We start from the raw sequence: 13,827 nt of genomic DNA, 5'->3' as shown, positions 1-13,827 counted from the left end.
AAAAGGAGATTTTTACAGAGGTGGAAATATGAGGACACATAATACAGTATAGTAAATCAGTATTTTGATATAATAATATTTGATATAAAAGCTGAACATAATTAACATAATTAGCATAATACTAGCCCACCCACACATATACAGATAAGGCTTTAACTTACACATTGTTATTCCAAAAATTAATGAACAAAGACGGTTTTTCAATAAATCTATTCATTTTCTTGAATAAGGTCTAGAAAAATAAATCAATTTAATTACAGCGCCATATCCCTTTTTTCTTTTTAGCTCATTTGCAGTGCACATCCTGACAGCAACAAATAAGTTAAGTGATAGTTTTAGATCACTGTTTCTACCTCTCTTTTCAGATACTCAAAAGTCATTTTGTTTAGGTCAAGTGGGGTATTGCATTATGGCACTTCATTAATTTTATCTGAACCTATCATATGTTAAAGTTGTATTTAAGTATTTATTAAATTTGTTCCATTTGCTCCCCAAAGCATTCAGTGATTTTACACTTGAGTTCACCACCTTAAGAAAAGGGGGGGAAAGTCCTCTCAACAATCCTAGGAGGCAAAATTGGCATGAGGCCACACTGAGGGAGGAACTAGAAGTTTCCGTAAAGGTGCCTTCTCATCCTCTTGCAAACCAAGAGAAGAAAATGTACAGGATCACAGGACACAGCTTTATATCAAGCCAGACCAACTTGGGTCCCTTCTAACTCAGGAGCTGAATCTTCAAACATTCAGCAGATGTGCTACCACATGCTCTTCACCATGCACAATTCCATACACCTCTAACATGTCTCCTCACCTCACGAACTTCATATCATCCAACTTTTTCTAATAAAAAACTGGAATGTGCTACCATGCAAGTTATGTGACCTGCACTGTGCTCTCGCTCCCCCAAAAGTGGGGTGGGGGGTGGGGCCTGTTTTTGGGCACTACATAAGATCATGGTCCCCCTAAAAGCATTTTTTTTTTCGGGGAGAGAGCACCCTGTTGCCATAAGTAATTGGAGAATTATGATTCAGGGCTATCATGAAACAATTCTCCATGTTGACACTGAAAAGGCTCCTGAAGCCATTGACTGATTTTGAAACTGGAGAGGTGGAAAAGGACAGGGTGGCAGACTGCCCAGGATACTGAATATATGAAACTGTCTTATAATGAATCATGATGATTAATTCATCTGTACAGTACTGTGTGTAGCAATGTCTTTCCCCAGTAGCAGATCTCCAGGATTTCAAGCAGATATTTTTTTCCCCAGGTGAACCGCTTGATATCCTTTTAAGTAGAGATGTATGCATGCAGAGTGTGTCTCTGCCACACAACCACAGATACTGACACTGCACCCAGATTTTTTTAAAAAAACATCAGTTCACTTTGTGCCAGAATCTAGTGCACAGTTTGATGCTAGCTAAAATGTATCTACAATTTTGTTTTAGAAACCCACTTTAAACTTTCTCTCCTTACAATCCTGCAAGCATTGATATACAGGGAACCCTAAGAACATAAGAAAATCCTGCTCAATCAGGCCAATGGCCCATCTAGTCTGGCATTCTGTTTTTACAGTGCCCAATCATATAGCCAAATGGGAAGTCTAAAGGCAGGACAATCCCCTATGTTTAGATTAAAAAAACCATGGCTGCAGAAATTATTTGGGACCAGAATAAAATGCAGTTTCTTTGAATCCTGACTTTCTGAACCTGTGTGGGTTGTCTTGGGGGCCTGTCTTGGGGGCCTGGATTAGCAGATTTCTGTGGGTTTTTTTACTCTAAATAGCTGGCAAAATCAAATCAATCAATTTAAAAGTATTGCTTAACATGATAGGTAAATCACAGTATAGAATAATAAAACAAGAGAGACCTATATAATACAACAAACGTGGCAAGAAATGAAACATTAAGAATTAAGCATAAATCAATAAAAAGCACCTTAATTAAAACTTGGTAATTGATCTTTCAAATGGAGTAAATCACCGAGTTCAGCTCAGCCCATTATTTACCTAGATTTAAATTCCTTTCATACCATTTTCTAATTTTATTTTGGCCACGAAACATGCAGAAGTAAAACAGATACAATTGACAGAACCAAGTTTCCCCAGTAGTATATTTTATATTTGCCTTCTAATATTTGGTTTGTGCCTTGACTGCTTCCATTAAAAAAAGATGGCTACTCCGTATCGTCACATACTTGTTAAAAAGCAAGAATTCTATGTTCTGGCAAAATCTAATAATACAACACTGCTCTGTTCAGTTGGACTATCACCAAAAAGCAACAACAATCCCTAAATAAAAGGAAAAACCATTGCCATAAAGACACACGTGAATCTAAAGCCCAGAAAGAAATGCCTCTCTGGGCACAATGTATGCATCTCAGTGTTCTGAGAACGTTTCAACTCTCATGTGGTTCTGCAGAAGGAAACCAGCAATTGCTTTCCCTTGACCCTTTCAAGTGCACCTCTGAGTGGGGCAAACCAATACTTGGCCCTGAATAAAATTGCCTACAAGGTTCTCACCTCTCCAAATGTCAGAATGATATTTTGGGAATGGGTTCACTGTGTGCGCAAAACTATGGGTCAATGCTCCCCCCCCCCTATTTTTTCATGTTCTACAATACTGAAGATTCGAATTACTGCATAATACACAGGTGACAGAAATGAGAGTAACCTCAAGGAACAGGAACCGTTGGAATGGCTTCCTGATTTCCCAATGCTTATTCCACAGCTTTCATTTTTTGCTAACCTTTTACCAGGTTAAACTTCCACTTGCCATTCTGCAAAAAGAGCAATATCCTGCTGCCTGTGACAACTAACTTAGAAGCACACAGAGGTTTGCCTGGTGCCATTTTTGTGGTCTTTTTGATGCCAGGTGAAGACTTTGTTATTCACTTGCCTTTTAACGTGGGATATCTGATCTTTAAATCTGTTTTTAAGGGGGGCGAGGGGTGTACAGAAAGTTCTGTTTTGCCACCTTTATATAGGTCTCCCATTTTTAAATAGGTTTGTGCTTCAGTTTTTATTTCAGTTGGGTTTATTTACTTCTTGTAAACTGCTCAGAGAACTTTAACATTATGGGGCAGCACAGAAGTGCCATAAATCAAATCAAATAAATAACAGACTGCTTTTTTCTTTTTTTTTAAGAACCAGAGCAATTTAGCAAGGACAGTATTAACACTGTCCAGCAAATTCCTGCAGCAAGGCCAACTGAATGCATCTTGGCAGATACGCTTCTTTTGGCTCCACCGGTGCAGTCAAGGGAGGTAAGTAGGAGTCTCATTATCCTATCAGTGTGATGGCATCCGGAGTTAACTCTGGTAGGACACTACCCTTGTCTTTAGTCTAGAGATATGCCAAATATCCATTTTGCTCTGATGGTTATCAAAGACTGATGGTTACCAAATACACGGTATGCAAAAGAGAGAGAAAATATTTAGGTGTTCCTACTATAGATATATGGTTTTATGATGTATTGTTGAATTCATCTGTCAAAAAAGGTGTCAGAGATGTACAGTAGTACCTCCGGTTATGTAACCCTCTGGTTACATAAACTTCGGGATGCAGAAGTATTTTACCGGGTTTTGCCATGCGCGCATGCGCAAAAGTGGTCTATCACTGCACGCGCATGCGCAGAAGTGGTCCTCAGGTTGCCAAAACCTCAGGATCTGACCAGACCTCTGGAACGGATCTCATCCGCAACCAGAGGTACCACTGTATATTCCTTTTGTGGCATGTTATACAGTGGCACCTCGGGTTAAGTACTTAATTCGTTTCGGAGGTCCGTTCTTAACCTGAAACTGTTCTTAACCTGAAGCACCACTTTAGCTAATGGGGCCTCCTGCTGCTGCCGTGCTGCCAGAGCACAATTTCTGTTCTCATCCTGAAGCAAAGTTCTTAACCTGAAGCACTATTTCTGGGTTAGCGGAGTCTGTAACCTGAAGCGTATGTAACCTGAAGCGTATGTAACCCGAGGTACCACTGTATGTCCAATAAAAGTATTCCTGGACAAACAGCTTGATAGGGATAAGTTCCACAAAAGTATGTGGTTCATTGTGCTCAGAAAAACTGTGCACATGACATTTTCTGAAGCTTTTCCTCAGACCATTCTAATCCAGTGACTAAAAACCACATCTCATTTTTGTTTGTTGGCTGTGGGTAAGGGTGGGAAAGAAAAGTGTCACGGTTGACAGTGGCACCAGGTAAGAATTGAGTATTTTGTTAGGAGACCAAAAATAATCATCAATAGATTTTATATGTGCAATGTTTAAAAAGCTCTTGTTATAAAACAATGATACTGACTTTTTTTTAAAAAAAATGCATTATTTATGTTATTACATTTTTATTATGACTTTCCCTGAAGTACCTCAGGACGATGTGCATAGCTCTCACCCATTTCCTTCTCATAACCATTCTCCATAACCTACGGAACTTCACAGCTAAGTGAGGATTTTAATCAGAATCTCTCTGTTCACCTGTGATTCCCAGCAACTGGTATTCAGAGATGTACTACCTCCAACAAAGGAAGTTGAACACAGCCTTCATGGCCAGTAGATGTTGATAGCCTTCTCCTCCATGGATTTGTCTGATCCTCTTTTAAAGGCATCTAGGTTGGAGACCATTACCACTGCCTCCTTTGGAAGTGATTTCCATAGTTTTAAGCATGTGCCATGTGAGAAAGTACTCTTCTTTTATCTGCCCTAGACCTTCCATCATACAGCTTCATTGTATGTTCATGAGAAAGGGAGAACTTATCTCTACTCACTTTCTCCATGCCGTGCATTACTTTTTAAACATCTATCATGGCACTTCTTTCTCTAAACAACAAAACTAAACTGATTGGTGTCTGATGATAAAATGGCACACTGAGCTGTTAAGTGCCTCCTCAGGTGAGAAACCGCCATCCTTATAAATGAACAAATGATTGAATTCAGTAATTAGTTGGGTTTCCCCCTCTTAATGATGACAATAAACATGTTCTTAACAACAAGAAAGGCTTCTTTTAATAAAGAGTTCCAGACACTAAACACATTAATGAACCATGAAATAACTGTTTTATTTGTAATATAGTAAACAATACTGCTGTAACTCTGTTGTAATCACAGTCCCTCTCTTTTCCCCTATTCATATCAAGATCGTAAAGTGGATATTAAAAAATAAATTGTGGGAGTTTCCTTGTAAATAAAATTAGAATGAATAAAATGCACATTTTATGAAGGAAAATAACCTGAAACCATGCCTATCTGCCAGATTTGACATAACATTGGTAATTTTCAATTCCTTGCTTTACTGAAAGGCTAAATCAAGAATCTGGATTATAAATGTCTATATTTAAATTGCCTTTTAAATAAAATTAAAAATCTTTCCTTCATATGATTATATCTATGTGAAATACTAAAGGTTGTTTACAGCAGTGTAATCCTATGCATTCCTACTCAGCGGTAACTCCTACTGGATTTAATGGGACTTACTCCAAGGTAAGCGTGTACAGTGATATGGGGTATAAATATTCCAATACGTTATTTCATCATGTAACAGATTCCATTTCATGAGTTCATTAGTAACAATGAATGGATGCCAATTGCAAATGTAGTATTTGACAAGTTTTGCAGTTTCAAAGTTTTAGGTTTGTTAGCTGAATACAAATAAAATAAGCATACAAAATTAAATGGGTCTCTAGAGCATCAAAAATTTCCCAGTGCGAACTGAAAATTTCCCAGTGCAAACTTCCATTTGCTAATTAGCCTAATTTGCATGAGAACGTTTTTCAGAAAATGTTCCAAATGTTATTATTCTTTCCTGAAAAACCCACATCATTGCATGTATATAAGATTTCAGTTGTTGAAATCCTATCCACATTTGCATGGGAATAAGCCTTGTTGAACTCAGTGGGGCTGATGACTAGGCATGGACTGCATTGTGAGTGACTGATGCCAGCAATCCTTTAATCTTATATACTATTTATGTGAGCAATTTTTGTCCCATGGCATTGTGATAAATATATCAACCAGGATCCACAAAATCAAAACACAATGAGCTCCAGGGAGCATCAGATTTGTTTCCTTCAATTGTTCAATGCACATGGCCAAGAACAGAACAAACCCATTGGAATGAATGGTCTTATTAGTCATGCGCATTAATTTTAGTGGAAATGCATTAGATGCAACCCATCATTAAGAAATTTATTTAAGCATCTTTATGCATTCAGCATTGATTCTAGGGAGGTTTACATGTTAAAACAATAAAAATTAGTAAACTGTACCATTAAGGAAGGAGGCTGCAGAGTTCCCAAATTTGTTTAAGATACCTGCAGGGTCTGGGAGAATTTAGAACAAAAACAAAACATTTACTGGGAACTTTCACTGAAGGGCAGACGACAACTACTACAACAACAACAACAGAGAGCAATGTAGGCACTAGGTAAGCTTTTGTGGGTGATAGAAGGCCAACATTGTGCCACAGGTGAAAAAGTCCTCTACTGGGTCACCATCCATCTCACCTCTGATAAAGGAGAACATCAATAGATGACAGCACTGTCCTAGCAGGTTCTTTGTGATAGGATGTAAGAGAGAGTTGTTCAAAGTAGTGGGAGCAGGAACTAAAAATTTCCAGTGCACAATTACAGTCATGTGTTCAAGAATAAAAAAAAGGTGTGGGTGGAATCAAATCTAATCTAAACATTTTGAACACAAAGCGAAGTTCTGCTATACATTTTTGTGGCAGAATAATGATTATCACATTTTCATATAGGAACTTCTTTACACAGAGATATACCAAAAAAATGATGCACTTACAGTTAACTCTATTTTTGTAGAGTTAACCAGAGGTATTTTTTTAAGGCAGTGAAAAATAAATGCAGGCTGAAAAGAGACAATTATTTTACCGTCTGTTTCTTAGATATCAGAAAGGGAATTTCGAAATTCATCAAAGCTAACCTTCTGTTATGTACAACAGGCTAAGCTGAAAAGAATGTTAACAAGTTCAATTTTCATTCAATCAGCACCACTGCTCTCTGAAATGTTTCATTGCAGGAAAGAAATAAAAAATAATCTATATGGTAATTATTAGGATGAATCCCCCAGTAACTTTCAGCAACATGAAAGGTCAGTTCTATTCAAGATATTTTATCAGTCCCTTGCACATACTCCTGTCCTGTCATTTTAAATCTGAACAGCATTTTATTTTCCCATTTACAGCTACCTGCAGAATTAAGTACTTAAGCCAAATAAGGAAGAAAAAAAAGAAGGAGAAAATGTTGAATGCTGGCAAAGGCTATAATAGCATGGAGATAAATCGTTCAGCTGCTCTCTCTCAAGCCTCTAGGGCTACAGATTTTTCTTCTCCTGATGCACTGTGGGTATTCAAAACTTGTTCAACATGATTTCATTTCATTTCAGGCAGTGCCTGAGAAAACTAAATTACAGAATCAATCATACAGAAGGTCAGAGTGAGACTTCATTACAAGTATTGCATGCTTGCATGAATATCTTTCATTTATGACTGACCCAATATGTCACAATAGCTGTCTAGTAAAAATAATCCACTTTCTGAAATTGATGTACTACTGATGTCAGTGCTACTCAGCAGGCTGGGTAGATTATAGAGAGATGTTTAAAGGGGAGAGGGGGGGAGAGAGAAAAGAATAAAAAGGAACCCTATAGAGCACAGGCAACAGCGCTATGGAATTGCCACCCTTTGTAGATTAAAATAATTTCTCAGGTGATCATCTAAACAGTCAACTGTGCTTTAGTCTGTAATGACTTTTGATAGCATATAGCAATTGATTTCCATCTATTTATGTGTAGGTCTATATATTTTCCCACATCTTGTTAAGTCCCAGGTGTTTTTCTGAACTCAAGCTAGAACTCGTTCATTCCCTGCCAGTAATTCATTTATGAAGCTTGATTTTTTTGGTATTAGCATATTATTAAAATGCAAATGCTAATCACAGTGCATTTCTTTTATCTTTCATTTTCTGTTGTGCTTCCTCATTTTGGGGCGGGGGAGAGTGGGGGAAATCCCAACGTAATAGCATACATTTAAACTAAGATAAATGTCCCTTTGTATCCTGTCAATAATAATGAAGCTAATCAGCAACATGACAAATTGTCACTTTTTCTATAAGCAAAAGCAATAACAGGCTGGGTAGGAAATGCAGGACAATACATCAGGAGGTCTTTTTTTTTTTTTACTGGTAGGAAGAATTGTTAATCCATCAATACATTCATTTTTAATAACCACTGGGCTACATATACTTTGGTAATAAAACAGCTTGCTTGCACTTAAAATGGATTGCTGGATATAGCAATCCTAAGTCAGAAATGGAATGGAAAGTATTATTTATTATTCCAGCAGTCTTCCTGCAGCAAATCTAAGAGAAGCCTGCGAAAGTACTGTTATGTAGCTGGCCAACTCCGCACCCTGAGGGAAACATCGGAGAACCTTGACATAACCTATTTCTACCCATGCCTCTGGCGATTTTGCATTCAAGTTTATAGGTGAACATGTCAGGTACTGCTCAGAACAAAGCCAGAGACACACTGTATTAATCATAGCTCTGCCCAAGTACATTTCATTTCTTCTGTTTGTGCTTGAAAATTTCATGACATTTTCTTCAAGGTGAAATTCTACTGGACATTTCAACAGGGTCAATCTATAAATCCAATTAAAATAGCTATCATTTGCAGTGAAGCTGTCTAACACAGTAATGTTTCCAAAAGTGGCTGGGATTTCATTTGCTATCTTAAAAAAAGAAAAAAAGGGCTATGTTATTCTAATGGTTTCGGTTTGGAAAAAGTATTACTTGCCTCTATAGACATCTAGGTCTTGTCTATCATTACCGATTACTGTAGCAACTTCTCAACAATGCAGTAAGATTCGACAAGCTGAATGCTGCTTCATGCAGGCATTGTTCAAGAGTGTAGATGAATATCATAATTATTTTATGGCTCCATATTTAGTTCTTTTAGATACAGTAAGCCCAATTGACCATGAAATGAAATTTCATAGTTAAAATGCCTCTTTTACGTTTTTTTTATTGCGGTAATAAAAAAAAGTTATGGCTCTAAAGAAAGGTAATTCACGAAATATACAATCTAAAGATGGATTCTATTATTAATAAATATTTATCAGTTTAATAAAGTGCACATTTTCAATAAATGATGAGAGACATTTACCACCACATCTATGGAATTTAGATTAGATGTTCAGACTGAAAGAGGGAACAGAATGAAATGGGGGAGAATTTAGAAGAGCTTTTCAAGTCACCACCCACCCACCACAACACCTCAAGCTTTTGCTGCCTCGAAATATCCAGGACTACATTCAATGCTAGTCCTACTCAGAGTAGACCCATTGAAATTAATGGTCATAAGTAACAAGCCCATTAATTACTAAGTAAAACTAACACAGCCCTTAAGCTTCACCTATCTCTTTACATTATATTTATTTATTTATTTATTTACTTATTTCTACTTGCTTACAGCTGATACTGCGGAAACAGTAAGTATTTAGCACTGAGTGTTTACACTACAAAGCCTTCTGCTCCATAGAAAAAGCTACGAGGATAAGAAATTAACTATCAGGGTGTACCTTACAGTAATGCTATTACACCTATTAAACTGTGAAACAGGTGTAATCTCTGCAAATGAAGATTACATCATACAACCAAATACACACATTACTGTGCCTTGCAAATGGGTTGAAAGCAAATTCAGCTGCATTCCTAAAACACTATCCTGGTTTGCACATTACACTAAGTACAGTGATACCTCGGTTTACAGACGCTTCAGGTTACACTCTGCTAACCCAGAAATAGTACCTCGGGTTAAGAACTTTGCTTCAGGATGAGAACAGAAATCGTGCAGCAGCGGCAGCAGGAGGCCCCATTAGCTAAAGTGGTGCTTCAGGTTAAGAACAGTTTCAGGTTAAGAACAGACCTCCAGAACGAATTAAGTTCTTAACCTGAGGTACCACTGTAAAGCTAAACAGTGGCTTACTATGAATGTGCAGGTTCCCAGAGAGGAGACTGTGGCTATCAATCCACTCCCCAATTCCTCCTGCTGCTGCGCTACTCAGGACTAAACGATTGTTTGGCTTCATGTGTCATCTGAATTTGGGCTCGCTGTTTTCCTTGCTCCAGATTCATGCTCTGCCACCAGCTCATGACCCTGAATCTGCAGTCTGAAACTTTCTCCTTTCTCTCTACCGCCGGAAGCCTTCCGAGCAATGAAATGAGTCAGGGATGGGGAACTTGTGACCCTCCAGATGTTGTTGAACTTCCACCCCCATTATCCCTGACCATTGGCCCTGCTGGCTGGGACAGGTGAGGGCTGGAGTCCCACAAGATCTGAAGGGCCAAAGGATCTCACCATCCCTGAAATAAGTGAATGCACATTGTGGCGCCCATTGAAAATTTATGAAAATATCCTGCCACAAGACACTAGTGATATCGACTGTGCATCACTACAACAAAAGACAACAAATAAGGATGCTGTATTGAGTGCAAGGAGTACCGTCTTTTAGCAGCTGGATGTTATTTTCATGTGCTTGCCAGATAAGTTATTGGAGGGGGGTGGCAGGGGAGCATAAATGTTTGGCTCAGTACACAACACTGCAATTCTATGCAGCAGTAAGAGAAGTTATGCAGTCAAATGGAAAGGAAAGGAAAAATCCGTACCATATGTAACCCATTGCTTTGGATGATACCATCTTGTTCCACAAGATTTCGAGATATTGTAATGGAAGGAAGATCCAAGCTCTGCGGTGGAAACTGTGGCGTGAACTCATTCCCTTGTGCAGCCAACTGATCACTTAGACCTTGAAATGGCAACAGTATATCTGCCATCCCTAAGTTGGTGGGATCCAGTTCAGGTGGTGGAGTAATTGGTGGGATCTCAAACTCTTCATCTCCAAGACTTGGAGTGTGGAATGTTTGCTAAACGAAGAAAAAGAAGAAAGAACAGCAACTTCACTGCAACGAAACACTGCTAAATAAATGACTGCAGCGTGTGTAATAAAAGGGAGTTGTTTACACCCTGTAAGATTTAGCTCACAAGCAAACCATTTTATTTTACTTTATTTTGTAAATCACAAGTGTAGCAATATTCACATATGCCCAGCTTTTATGGGTCCTTCAGATTAAAGATTTAAGTCTCATTATCATATGGCTTTAATGGTGTATCAGTATTAACTGTTTTTTAATGCACCCTTAATTAGCAACATCTGTCTTTGTTGTTGGTGTGAGCATCAGCTACATTGGGTTGTGGTTTTGGGTTGCTTGTTTTTTTGGCTGTATAACAAATTGCCACTTTATTGATATGTTAGTAAAACAGCACAAACAGCCTAACCATTATTCTGATGCGTCAAATAAAATGCTGGCAACTTTGGTAGTACACACACAACATTAATCTGGTAGTGAATACTTCAAAATTCTTTTACAACCCATAAATGTGAAATATTAGAATCCTGCTTTTAAGCTCCCTCCATAAGAGGAATAGGAGTATGATAGAGCCTTTGATATGAAGGTGGTTGTGAGAGACATGGACTTTGGGGGGGAAATGGCTTATAAATGAAGGAATTTTGGTTTGATTCAGAGCAAGGATTGTGGTGGGGAAAGGTAGGTTTCTTCTGAGAAACTTTATGAAACTTTTATTTCTAATTTTCTTCAAGGTATCTACACATACTTTTAACGCCTTTAGGAAAAAAATCAAGGTCATTTGATGCTGAAATGCTGCTTATATCTGGCACAGAAACGAACACTTTTTGCTATCGTTCCCTGCAAAACAATGAATAAATTATTCTGGGTTTCTGGATTAAAAGTTGGGACATGTCTACATTCAAAAGTGTGTCTGTTCATGGGTGCTTATAAAACCTCCACCCCTTTAATGGAGAAGGGTAGCAGGATCATGCCCACTAGGCATGCCTCCCTCTACACCAATACACAGCTATGCCCCTGGTGGCATATACCTGTGTAGGGCTCTTCCACTTTAATGAGACCCCTGGCCAATCAGGCTGCCTGTGTGCAGTTGTAGTAGTCCTATGCATGTGTGCAGACCCATTCACCCTAAGGCCAAATGTGCAGTCACATGGCGTGCGTAAGCATGGAGGCGGTGTAGCTAGTGGGTGCCATTTTGTTACTCCATCACACATTCATTGTGTATGTGTGGATCTTCTGAACATCCCTTGTATTTCCATCATATTCCTGACTTTCTCCCTAATGCATCCTCCTTGCAACTGTTATCTCCACCTTCCAGCTTCTTACATTCCTTTTGCCCAGTTAGTTGGGGTTCGTGAACAGACCTGCGCTCTCTGAGTATTGTAATGATTCTGGATGTGTGCTTGTTTCAGAGGCTGAAGATTAAATTCACTTGTGTGTCTGTCTGAAATTCTAAGAGTTTGCGTGTGTGTGTGTGTGTGTGTGTGTGTGGAGGGGGTACTTTTAAATACATTTTGGCTTAAGGGTTTTCATTTTACTTAAAATAAAATGTAAAATATCCTTGGCACCATGTCAGACACTGGCTTGGGTGCTCCCGGGACCATCAACCACCTTGTGTTTATATGTAACTTGAACCCGGATAACCTTGGAATTTCACTGCCACCATCTCAATGTTTTTTGGGGGACAATCTATAGTGAGCTTATGTATGCTGGGAAGCTCTTACTTCCTCACTTGGGGTGAAGTCACTGCAGAGAGACCAGGGAACCAGGTGCATGTGCCTCTATTGCTCTAAGAGCCACTCAGTGATAGAAATATCCAAAATGGTGGCTTAGTTTTTTAAGAGCTGGCGAAACTGCGCACCTCCAAATGTTGCTGGACTAGAACTCCCAGCACCTCTAGCCATTGGCCATGTTGTCTGGGTCTGATGGGAAATGGAGTCCAACAGCAACCCACAGTTTCCCCACTCTTGTTTTAGCCCCTTTGGTGGCACAATAGCCTGGGAATTGCTAACCTGGTCACATTTTCATAAGCAATTACAAGCTGCTTGGGATCAACAGCAGGAGAAAGTTATCGCCTTCATGCTTGCACATTTGCCAGTAATATCTGGTTGGCCACTGGGGGATGCAGAAGCCTAGAGTATATGGCTCTCATCTATAAGGGTTCTTCTCATGATATTCTTAAGACATTATTAACCTATAGAACAATAACCTCAATATAAAGACCACTTGACCATCTCCACATGTTCTGTGAGTTTTCAGAACATGCCATGGCTACTGAGGCAGTCTGCAGGGTGCAGCGGCTGTATGGCAACAGAGAGGGAAGAGGAATTCCTACTATTCCAGCACTGGGAGGCAGCAGCTGAGAAGGAGGATGCCACAGCTGAGTGGATAGTTGCCTCTACTGGCATCAGAAGCATGTGATCACACCAAACTGTCAAGTGGAACCATGTGATTTCACAGAGTGGCCTGTGGCACTGCCCACTTCACTACTGCGGAAAGGTAAAGCTGGGAATTCCGTCCCCACAGCCATAGTGGCCACTTGTGGCTTAGGGGAAGAGTAATAGCTTTGCAAATAGAAGGTCCCAGGTTCAATCCCTGGCATCTTCTGGTAGGGCTTGGAAAGGCCCCTCCCTGTCTGAAACCCTATCAGTACTTAATAATATGAGCTAATGCTCTGATTCCCTCATGCAGTTGGTATAATCCTGTGTTCCTATGCCTACAAACCGCCTTGCCAGCTTCCACTGCTTCTGCCCACTGTCCCATCCCATAAACACTAACAAGCTACTGGGGAAATAAGCAGAAGTCTCCAAACTTCTAAAAAGTAATTTGTATGGCAGACAGTGTGTTGCTTTCAAGCACACAGGGGTGGGTGGATCTGTCAATTTAAGGTTTTCTCC

The 13,827-nt window shown here is 39.2% G+C and overlaps 1 protein-coding gene across 1 annotated transcript in view; it reads right to left on the bottom strand.

Moving 5' to 3' along the window:
• Positions 1-13,827, bottom strand: part of TOX3 (TOX high mobility group box family member 3) — a 96,434-nt gene that overhangs the window by 13,121 nt on the left and 69,486 nt on the right. The window contains exon 3 of the mRNA XM_083626051.1: positions 10,673-10,930. Within this exon, the coding sequence (XP_083482177.1) occupies positions 10,673-10,930 (258 nt within the window). The remainder of the gene's footprint in view (positions 1-10,672; positions 10,931-13,827) is intronic.

Source organism: Podarcis filfolensis, assembly GCF_964270895.1.
Source record: "Podarcis filfolensis genome assembly, chromosome: 8".
Lineage (NCBI taxonomy): Eukaryota > Metazoa > Chordata > Lepidosauria > Squamata > Lacertidae > Podarcis > Podarcis filfolensis.
This window is presented reverse-complemented; position numbering and strand designations above follow the sequence as displayed.